General features: G+C 42.3%; 1 protein-coding gene across 1 annotated transcript in view; it reads left to right on the plus strand.

Moving 5' to 3' along the window:
* copz2 (COPI coat complex subunit zeta 2) overlaps window positions 1-12,098 on the plus strand; it is a 47,855-nt gene that overhangs the window by 32,090 nt on the left and 3,667 nt on the right. Inside the window, exons 5-8 of the mRNA XM_077555719.1 lie at window positions 222-277; window positions 1,016-1,093; window positions 5,573-5,624; window positions 6,643-6,681. Coding sequence (XP_077411845.1) covers window positions 222-277; window positions 1,016-1,093; window positions 5,573-5,624; window positions 6,643-6,681 — 225 coding nt within the window. The remainder of the gene's footprint in view (window positions 1-221; window positions 278-1,015; window positions 1,094-5,572; window positions 5,625-6,642; window positions 6,682-12,098) is intronic.

The raw sequence follows: 12,098 nt of genomic DNA on the forward strand, positions 1-12,098 counted from the left end.
TACACAAACATGATGACATTCAGATGTAGCATAAAATCATTATTTTGAAGCAAAGAGGAATCTGACTGCTTTATTAGTGTGGTGAGTGACATTAATACTGTATAATGTGTTTTATTGATGGTAGAGCGTAACGATGTAATGACGTCTATGTCACAAGGGGTGTCCGTGTGTCACCATTTAAATCTATAAACTAAAGTGATCTTTATTTTTCTTTTTTCTAGTTGATGCTGATGTCTGTACTCAACTGCCTATTTGACTGCCTCAGTCAAATCTTGAGGTAATTAATCCACATATTAAATGATATTATACTAAATATTACACTGTATGTAAGTGTCTCTGATGGTCTATGTGGCATTACATAATCATTAGGGATGTAAAGATAACGGCAATATCGTGATATTGTGATATTAAAACTGCCACAATATACCCCCAGACACCCCCCCAGCCACTCGTACATCCCCCCCCCCCACCAAGCTGCCACCCCCCGCCAACCCCCCAAAACCCGACCCCCAAACCCTCTGTACCCAGGCATCGTGCCGGAGAGGGGCCGGACAGCGGAGCGGCGAGGGCACCCGCGTCCACCCCACCTCCAGCTGCGTGGTGGGGCAGAAGGGGAGATGGGAGCACCGGGAGACGGGTGGCACCCCTGAACCCCAGGCTCAGCGGGGAAAGGCCCCGGTCGTCACGCCAGCGTACCTAATTAAAGCTAACCTTGTTACTGAGTTCGCCAGCTCGCCGACTGGCGAACTCTACCCCTACACCGTGGGTATCGTTACGTCCCTAATAATCAATCATAGGTGTATGATTGTGCAGTGTCTCGTGTATTTGTTTATGATTATGAAAAAATAATTAGCTCTCATAAGCGAGTAGTTGCGTCACAAGCTGTAAACTGGCCTAAAATATTAAAATGGTTTAATCTGGTGGAATTTTGAAATTGTATCCAAATTATACACTTAAATGTTTAATTGAATGGACATGAATTTGAATGAATGAATTTGTTGTACTTTTTCTGCAGAAAAAATGTGGAGCGTAGGTGTTTCCTTGAAAACATGGAAGGAGCCTTTCTTATTGTTGATGAAATCATTGACGGGGGGTAAGAATCTTGATATCCAGGAGAATACCCTCCCCCTCCACAACACTGGTTAAAAACTTGAATGATTATCTGACTCACCACAACTAATGTATTATTATTATTATCTAATGTAGGTTCCTAGTTTATTATTCCTTAGTTTGTCGGTTTATTCATACCCTCTTTGTTTTCCTGACACTCATCTTAGTTTTTTTTATTAATTTTTTTGTAGTATTTTCTGTGTTATTGGAGGCTGTTGGGCAAATGCACTAATTGACAGCTGGTTCACATAAGATTCCCGCGGGATGGGAGTCAACTTTACCTTTAATCACAGGATTGGTACAGTACAGGATATAAAGATCACGGGAGCGAGATTATCCAGTAGAAGAAAAAAAAACTAATATAGATGTGCAGCCATTTGTATTTTTCTTTACATAAGCATACACACTAACGTTAGCCCAAAGGACTACTGTACACGATACACAAGGCAATGGCGCTTGAAGGGACATCACAAGAGTTGCTTTCACATGAAGCGAGACAGAACAGGATTTTTTTTTCCCGATGGACTTTTTATGTGGGAATGGGATGGGACAGGAGTGGAAATCCCCAACCGTGTCACTCTCTGTGACGTGAGGTTGTACGTCAGCAAGTGTTATCGGGTGTCTTTTCAAATGGGCTTGCAGAGTAACTGTGATTTAATTATCTTTAAGGTGAGACTTACATATTTTGCATGTGACCGTGCTACTGGACTAAATTCTAGTAAAAAAAAAATATTTCCACACGTTTGGGGCACTGCTGTTAGGTTGCTGTGTGGAGCCATGAACTTCCTCACCTGTCAGGCGTCAATGTTGTTCATGCCAAAATATGTAATTGGCGGTAAAATTGACACGATGACTATCCCCTTATCACACAGAGGCAACTAAATTGGTACATACTGTATATCAGAAAGCTACAACTTATTCTTAAATAGGCCTTCCATGAAATCAGTATGAAACTTTTTAAATTATCCACATCCACACCCAAATGGTATTTATTGAGTTAGCCTTTATGAATGGAAAATGAGAACAGATTATTTTGTGCAATTGTAAACTGATAGCAGATTTTTATAGGGACAGTAACATGAAAAATCTACTTTTTGGATCTTTTAGCCATGTTAAAATTAATTCCTAATTCCTCGTCAAAAACATCACCAACATCAGTGGTGTTTTCCTCCATTCGCCCTTCTATGAGAAATTATAGGTCATTCTGCTCTCCAAACAACAGCCCATCCCAACCCAAGAAAACGAGCGGGTGCTCACTCTTATGACGTCATCAGATGCGAACTAGTGTTAATTTCATGAATGAAAACTAAACAAAAATAATTTTATCAACACACATTTTTCACCAAATTTAGACTAGACTAGACTAAAACCCTCATTAATAAACAATAACTAGGACTAAATCAGCATGCATTTTGGTCGACTTATGAAGGCAAGATGAAAATGTACTTAATTAATAAAAACTGGACTAAAATCTATGGACATTTTAGTTCATGAACAAAGACGAGACGAAAATTATATGATTTTTGTAAAATCTTCTCTCTGCTAATCTGTCACTGCCACACTTCATGTGACACAGTGACACACTGACACACCCCCTTCAAAACTGCAGGTAGCGAGTGCAACATGCACAAACACATGGGACAGACAGGAGGTGGATTCACTGTGAAAGGTTAAAAAAAAAAAGTAAATTATAGTTATAACGTAACATTAATCCAATGGCTATACAACATAACATTAATGTTAATCTGACCGCTAACTAATGCCGGCTAACTTACTAGCTCCTAGCATGGAGCCATAGTAGCCACTTGTGGATATACTGTAATTGTGTGTCAGGTTGTTTTTCATCAAAAAAGATGAGAGAAAATTTTACGTGAAATAGTTTTTAAATGGTCAACATAATAAAAAAAAAATACAGGGGTTAAGTGATTGTCCTGCCTAAAACTAGACTAAAACGTTGACAGTTTTTGTTGACTAAAACTAGACAAATAAAATTATGTTTTCTTGGACTAAAATAAAGATTAAAATGCTTTAAATGATTCATAGTCAACTAAAAATGGACTAAGTAAAAATGGGATGAGGTTGACTAACTATGATAAAAACTAACAAGTGTGATTGAAACTGGACTAAAACTGAGAGTAAATTTAAAAAAGGCAGATAAAATTAACACTAGTGCGGACCCACCCTGTACCGCCTATGCGGACTAAACACACGCCCACTTTCTCTAACACCTCCATGCTTGCAAGATAGTGATAAAAGTAACCTTTATCAGTAAACTTTCTGACCAAATGAATTTGAAGCAAACAATTATCCTTCATATTTGCAATGCCAAAGTGCAATGACAATTGGCCGTCTTAAAATCCCAGAAAGGGTACTAAAGCTGACACTTGTGTAAACTACAAGTAAAATATATGCACTGTTAACTGAATGAATGGTGAAGTGATTAGCGTGCTCACCCTGTAAGCAAAAGGTCCCGGGTTCGCGTCCCACTCAGGGATTTTTCCCCCCTCTCCTCCACTACGATTCCTTGCGACAGAGGAGCTGTTTTGTTTCAAACGTTTATTGAAGAATTAAACATCCATCCAATTTCCACATTTAAAGAAGACGCGTTTGTACTGTAAGGGCTGGCCAGTCTTGCGTGGCCAGGCAGAGGAATGCTCGAACGCAGCGCTCCAGAGTTTCGTGGGCGGTGCGCGCAGCAGCCGACGTTTGCTACATTCACACCAAAACCGAAACAGCGATCTGGAACGCTTCCTTCATTCGCGTTTTTTGGAACGATTTCCGCTCATTCATGCATTCGCGCACACCGGAGAGGAGGAGGCGTGTCCCTTGGTGAACAACTACTGTAGAGCACTTTAGCGAGTTAATAAAAAGAAAGCACCGAACTACTACTTCTACTTCTTTCTTGGGACTATACAGCTGGGGCACTATTTTGTCCAGCAGTGAAAATTATAATGTCCTCTTTTGCGTGTTCCAAAAATTTGAAGACAGATTTCTTGTAAGAAAAAACACCTTGCAAGGATGATTTATTAAACAGAGAATTCTCCGGTCACGCAATACTGAACATCACGTATGAGGTGGAATTTCAGAGTGCCCATGTGCCCCCTCCCTTGGGGAAGAGGCTTCTTAAAGCCTCGAGCCTTGAAAGTAAAACGCCTTTACTCCTCCTCTCATGAACAGAAGAAAAACAGATTTGCAGTTGTGTTCATTTGTAGACAAAATATACTCTCAGGGTACTTTTTCCCAAAACAATATCTCACAAACAATTGAAGCAGATTTAGAGTGGCCGTGAGTGATGATACGAACAGAGTCGGTGGTGTGTGTGTGTGTGTGTGGGTGTGTGTGTTCGAAGCAGATTCTGTTCTCACGAACAGAATGTGTGTGCGCAAAGAAAAGAGAAGGAATTTTAGACCAAACAAAGTGTACCAGTTTAGGTTAAGGTCAAATTATACTGAGTTCAACACTATTTCACCTACTTTACACATCTATAAAACATTTCAACATGGTTAATATATGAAATAAGGAATTAAAATGTTAATAATGTCTAACAGCAGCGAGAGGTTTTTGAGGTACGTAATAGCACTTCTACTTTTTTAGTGGCAATCGGGCGGCCGGCGCTAAATAACTTTGGCATGGATGATAAACACTGCTGCTACCTCGGTACAGTTCAACAGCAAGTAAATACACTTAACAGCACATGTATGCTAGTTCCTTGCTCACCATTCGGTCCTGGTTGGCCGTGTTGTTGCGCTCGGGGTGACAACAGACAGGACTGACTGACTGTGTGTGACGTAGCCGGTACCCGAAGCCGATTGGCTACCGTCAGGCAAAATGCGATAAAGTTCAAATTTTTCAACTTTGGCGACCATGCGAGTGTGCGGATTTTGCTGCGCCGCACTGTGTCCCAGCGCTCCAAACGCGTTCTCCGCGCTGCCTGACGCACTTTCGTTCCGGTCCGCGCGAAGTAAATTGACTTCAATGCAAACACGCCGCCAAAATGCCTCCCCCCGGTTTTGGTGTGAATGCAACATTAGGATGAGAGCCACACGGGGAGAGGCGGGGTTATACTGAACCGGGCGTTTTTACTTCTGCGTTGGAGCAAAATACCTAATATTACATAAAAAAATTACAACGCCATGGTGTCAAAGGTCAGATTTAATCATTATATGCCTATAGTTAACTGTGGAAGGACTTAAAATATTGTGATGCATCCCCTTTAAGTGCAATTAAACTGTTAATGTCTTACTTCCTGTCATGAACTATCAACATTTCAATCTGTAAACTATGTAAATAGCTGCTTTAATCAAAATATACATAACTCGCGTATTGTCCAAATATGAGTTCACAAAAAATTGTGTATTTCAAATCCTGCAGCGAAAAGCAGTAGTTGATTCAAATTGTAGGATACATATTGGTTTGTTTTGAATGATTTAACAAATGTACTTTAATGTTATTCTTTTGATAGAGTGATCCTGGAGAGTGACGCACAACAAGTCCTCCAAAAGGTCAATTATAGGGTAAGTTTTTGCTCTGAAAATACCACCCTCATAATTGGCCTCTGAACTATTCTCCAGCTTTGCTCATTGTCTCTCTCCTATACGCTATAACTTATCTTCCCCCTGTCGTCTCTGGTTGGCACCAGCTTGTGTCAGAGCCTGCCTATGGTTTTGTCCTATTTGATCACATCACTGGTAACCTCAAGGCACAAACAGACAAGAGCCAGCTGCTGTAGAAAGAGAAAACAAGGGTGAGAAAGATAGTCCAGTGGAGAGAGAGGATGGATGCATGGTCATAGAGTGCCATGACTAACATGAGTGTACTTTCTTCATACTGTATTGGGTCTGTGAATTACATTGGGGGAACAATATATCTAGAGCTTCTCCAAGATGAACTGTGTGTTGATTCAGCTTGAGATGATGTATAACACAGTACTGTATTTATGACTTGCTTGGACTCTGTTAAAGAATGTCTACTTGCTCCATCTTAAGCGTATAAATTCATTTTTAGAGCTATGAATCCATATTTTTCCAATTCCACTGATGTAGGAAAAGTAACTGTACTAATACTGTAATTGATAGAAAGAAAAAAATAAATAACGAGATAAATGGATACTTCTAACAGGAGGCAGTTGCACATTCCATTGCAAATACTGTTTGTAGCCTCGCTTATAAATGTGTGTTTGGTAAAACAAATAGACACCAGGTATTCTGCAGTTTGGTCATTATATACACAACGTAGCTGTAGTTATAAGGTATTTAATCGATTCAATTTGTATTTTAAGGACTTCATAAAATTAATAAATAAATCAGTTATGAATTCGTTTTTTGGTATTTTTATATAGTGAGTATGTAGTGGTCTAGGATGCAGACCTGAGTGGAAATATATTTTACTGCTCACAGCTAATCAAAGCCCAATAAATATATCTAATTTGTCAGATTTTAAAGCTTTCTGTTTGCTTTTCTTTGCTCAACATTTTCTGTGTGCACGTTTTTATTCCGTCAGTCACAATGTTTGCCTTCCCCCCCATTTTTATAGGTTGATGAAAGTTCGTTATCTGAACAAAGCGTAGCACAGGTAAAACACACACACACAAACACAACTAAAGACTTAAACACGCTAGCTACAAGCACTAGCATGTTTACTACAACAACATTGTTGACCCATTACTTATGTTCATACATTATGATATCATACAATTTCAACTTTTGGGCTGCTGGGAAAGGAAAATTAAGACCTTACGGAGGGTATTTGGACAAATCTCATAATTGAAACTTTTAAGCACTCAATCTATTTTTAGCCAGAGTGAGTCACATATATCACGATCACATTACTGTAAAATGCATTTTAACAATCTTACAATAATACTTACCTTAATCAAAATGGTCAGAACAGACTTTGATAGAGTTTATAAGTTGGAAATCTTTATGATTTATCCTCACAATTCATGTGTTTCTTCTCTGGACATGCAGTTTCTTTGTCCGTTCACATTTGACATTCCCTGCACCCATGAACGGCACACAATGTGAGTTGTCGGGTCTATAGGCATTAGGGGTGGGAATCTTTGAATGTCTCACGATTCGATTCCGATTTTTGGGTGTGCGATTCGATTCGGAATCGATTTTCGATTGGGAGCGATTTTTGCTTCAAAATGATTTGGTTGACAATGATTTTTGCTTCAATTTATAGATGTTCAAGGAATCGTAATGATCTACTCCATCCAGTCTGACTCACTAATGCTAATTCGTGCTCTTCTCACGGCACTTTTATCACTCAAAAGAACGGCTCCACGCTGAAAAAACAAAAAGTTTTATTACAATAACTTGATCGGGACTATTCCCTTCTACTCTCTAATGTGGCTACAACGTAACAGTGTATCAGACCGCTCGAAACCACACTGCCCCTAAGTGGCCAAATCGGGTACAACATGAACAGCGCTCCCAATAAAGGCACACACAAACAAAGGGAAGACAGTTTTTAATTTTCAGTTTAAATAAAATCGATTTTGGGACATTTAAAATCGATTCTGAATCAGTAAATGAGAATCGCGATTCATATGAGAATCTATTTTTGGGCACACCCCTAATAGGCATAGTTCGATGACGTCATGTGAATACTATCTATAAATGAACCATGCATGGCTGAATGAATTCAAGTGAAATATAAAGTCAACACTGTTACTTGAAACAACTTTGCAGTTTGACCAACGATTGACAGTGCAGTTGTCTCTTCTCCGCCGCCCAGGTGGAGCCCATATTCGGCTTTTGATTAAGGAAGGTTGGATACATGCGCCTTGGCCATTTAGATGGAGGGTGCATTGTAAAGATTCTGATACATATCTGATCTAGGACCACATATGAACGTGACCCAGGTCCGATTTGAACAAAATCGGAATTGAGCCATTCAGAATGTCATAAAAACAAATAAAATACAGGTTACATATGGGCAAAAAAAAAAAATCCAATTTGTGTCGCATTTGGCTGCAGTGTGAACCTACCCTAATACCCATTATTGCTAAGTAGATGCGTAGTCAATATCGTACTACGAGTACAACAGTATGAAAGGGGAAGTCAACCACACAATTTTCTCAACAATAATGTTCTATGCAGCCTCACTAGTCTAACCACAGTATTCTGATTAATATTGTGCTGGTAGAATATGAGTTTTCATCCATTTCAGGGGGTGGCTATTTTGCCACTTGTTGTCGACTTAAAATTACATCACTGGCTCAAGTGACGACCGATCACGGATCACCTGTTTTTTGAAGATGAGCCGTGATTGGTCGTTATTACGTAATTATGCAAGTGGCAAAATGGCTACCCCCTGAGATGGACAAAAACATGGATTTTGCTGCTTAATTTATACTCCATAAATGCAATAATGTTCATAATGTTGTGTTTAGACTAGTGGGGGCACGTATAACATGTCGTAAAGAACATTTTTTGGGTTGACTTCCTCTATGAAACAAAACAGAATCACTTGCTACAGCTTTAATGCATTCAGCTCTTACATAATGCTCTAATTGTTAATTGTTTTCTCTCTAGCTCTTTGCTTTCTTCTATTTGTACTTTGGTTGGCTAAAGAGCAGGAGTGCCCAACTAGTTGATCGCAGTCCATCTAGGACTAGATTGCGGTTTACCAGGAGTGTAAAATAAAACGTTTTATAATTTATTATTATTATTATATTTACATTTTGTGTTAGTATACGCCACAGCCTATGCATCCACAAAAAAAGTAATTAACTTTTTTTTTTATTAGGTCATATTTAGGTGGCAGATGACCTGCATCACAGGAAGCAGTCAGTAGTCGCTTCAGCCACAGACTTATATATGAATGGACCCTGGTGGCTGAAGCCAAAGGGCAGCCATCTTAACGCTGCATACCATGTTCCTGAAAACTTCTATTTTTTGTTTTTTCTTTGTCTGAGAACACTGTTATCGGTGCATTTTACGCCTGGAACCCTATGGCGTAATGAGAGCCTCTCAAAGAACAAGCTTTACTGTTTGCATCTATTATTCAGAATATATTGTACTGTGAATCGTGACTGCCAGTTAGTTTTCATTTTGCAGTAGTTTATTTTCCCTTAACAAGTGGCAACGAAATTTTGGTTGCCTTTGGCTTCACTACTCACTATGGAGAGTAAGCGGCATTTTTAGTCTATTGTAAATACAAAATAAGTTTGTGCTTGCAGCTACCGATCAGACCTGTTAAAATACAGTGCCTGGCGAAAGTCGTAGCCCTCCCTTTGAAAGTTTAGACTTTTGCCACATAAAGGACTTCAAATTTAATGGACTTGGACAGGACTTGAGTTGAGCACCGTTCGATATGCGCAGTGCTCTGTTTCTACCCCTAGGTGTCAGTAATCCCTAGAGCATAGAGTCGGGGGTGACATTAAATTTGGTTTAAAAAAAAAGTAGTCATTCCGTCAATATTAACAGAAGGGCCGTCAGTATGTCAATGATGGATGCCCACTTTGAATGACGGGAAACATTGACAGATACCTATTTAGCTGAGGAATGACTAATTGACGATTACAATGCCGTCTGCTTGAAATATTGACAGATGGACAATGAACAAATGGTGTCCCGACTGTTGACAATTGCCGAATGACGGACGCTCAAGATTCACGCGCCCACCATTTTAAACTTTTTTTTAACAAATAAAAAATTGAAAGGTATGACGTGCGAAAATATTCACCCCTTTTGAGTTTAAATTTTTACTGTGTTTACAGATGCAAGTCTTTTGGGCTATGTCTCTTTCAGTTTTGCACATCTAGAGACTGAAATTTTAGTTTTGCACCTCTAGAGACTAAAATTGTTGTCCATCCTTCCTTGCAAAACAGCTCCAGCTCAAGTAGATTAGCTGGAGATCATTTGTGAACAGCAGTTTTCAGATGTTTCCTCAGATTCTCAATCTGATTCAGGTCTAGACTTTGCCTTTGTCACGGTGTGTGAGTGGAGGACCCAAATGCAGGAAGGTAGGAGAGCCACGGCAGGGATGCGGATAACATAGTTTTAATTTAACCAAAACAAGCAAACACAAAATCACGCTCGAGGGCGGACAAAAAGCAAACACAAAATCACGCTCAAGGGCGGACAAAAAGCAAGTCATAGGGATCAGGAGTAGATTCCTGTAGAAGCGCTACAAGTCGGGTCAAGTGAGTAGCGTCACGGAGTAGTCGGCTTGCTGGAGGTCCAGCAAGCGGCTGCCCGCTTCCTTCCCTTTTACTGGGTGGTCGAAGACGTTTCTAAATTCCGCTAGGAAGGCAGGAATTGAAGCTCGGAGCTCCGGATTGGCTTTACTGACCGCCATCGCCCATAATGCCTGGCCGGAAAGCAGACTCATAATGAAGGCGACTTTGGCGCCATTGTCCGGGAAGGTGTGCGGCTGTTGGTCGAGAACCAGGCTACACTGGTGAATGAACTGGTCACACCCACCAATTTCGCCAGAGGATGGGGAATATTGGGTTCCCGGAGAACAAAGTTGCCTGCTGATCGGGACGCGGGGAAGACAGGAGACGCCCCGGCTGGTCTTAAGTCTTCCGCGGCCATGGATTCTGACCTCCGCCCCACCTTCAAGGTGAGCGATCCGATCTGGGCGGTTAGCGTCGACACTGCCTCCTTCAGCTCGCGGAAGTATTGCTCGTGCTGGCCGAGTAAGCGTCCATGGCTGGCCATGGCCTGGCACAGGCTGTTTGGGTCTGCGGGGTCCATTCTTGGTCGGGTTATTCTGTCGGCACATCTTCCAGGTTAATCAGTTCTATCGTTGCTTTGGCTGGGCCACCGTGGTCATTTACCGCTGACTGCAGGCAATGTGAGTGACAGAACAAGCTCCATCTCTCTAACCTGGGCATGCCCCAGTTTATGTCAGGGTTATGCCTAGCCAGCCAAGTCAGACCCAGGACCTCTGGAGCAGACCGGGACGGCATAATGAAGAACTGTCTGGTCTCCACGTGGTTTCCCGATAGACGCATTTGTAGACTCTCTGTTCTATGTGTAATCACACCCAAGAGGCGCCCGTTGAGGTCATACATCTCCTTGGTCCTCTCGAGTCTAACCACCGAACATTTCAAGATGTTAACAATATTCGGGTTGACAATGCAGTCATCCGCCCCAGAATCCACCAAAGCCATTATCTTTGCCTTCACCCCACCCCATGTCATTTCTCCTGACAATTGTAGCCTTTTCGTGTCCAATTGGCTATTTGGGTTAAATGATCCCGTGGACTGGGAGTACTCACACTGGATTTTGCGTTGGGGTGGAATGGTTGTGGCTGGAACGGGTGCGACGTCCCGACGTCTTTCAGGCCGCCTCCAACACTTGGCCGATAGGTGTCCGGGCCGACCGCAATATCGTTCACGCCTGGCCTCTCCACCGGTTCGTGCGCTCCGTCGCAGAGAGCCGCCCTCCTCCCAGGTGCATAGGCTCGACGCCATCTCCGGCAGGTAGGCGTCGCCACGAAGCGTCGTGTGGCGAGGCGTCGAAGAAACGCCCCGCGGACGTGGCCGACACCGGCTGAGCAGCCGTGTCCGCTGCCTCCGGTCGTCGCTCCTCCTCCCGTTCCCGCCGTCGCTCCCGCAACCTGTTGTCCAAACGGATGGCCAAGCAGATGAGCTCCTCCAGAGTGGACGTCTCGTCCCGTGCCGCCAGCTCGTCCTTGATCCGGGCTGAGTCCCCGCCGGAAAATCCCGCACAGCGCCGCTTCGCCGTAACGGCTCTCGGCGGCCAAAAGGAAGGAGATGGAGTATTCCGCCACGGAGGAGTCGGCTTGCTGGAGGTCCAGCAAGCGGCTGCCCGCTTCCTTCCCTTTTACTGGGTGGTCGAAGACGTTTCTAAATTCCGCCAGGAAGGCAGGAATTGAAGCTCGGAGCTCCGGATTGGCTTTACTGACCGCCATCGCCCATAATGCCGCTTGTCACGGTCACCCCCGGAGTCTTGCCTGTCACTTTGATTTTGTACCTTTTCAGTTCCTTGTTTATTTTATGCTAACCAGTT

The sequence above is a fragment of the Vanacampus margaritifer genome, chromosome 2 (genome assembly GCF_051991255.1).
Source record: "Vanacampus margaritifer isolate UIUO_Vmar chromosome 2, RoL_Vmar_1.0, whole genome shotgun sequence".
NCBI lineage: Eukaryota > Metazoa > Chordata > Actinopteri > Syngnathiformes > Syngnathidae > Vanacampus > Vanacampus margaritifer.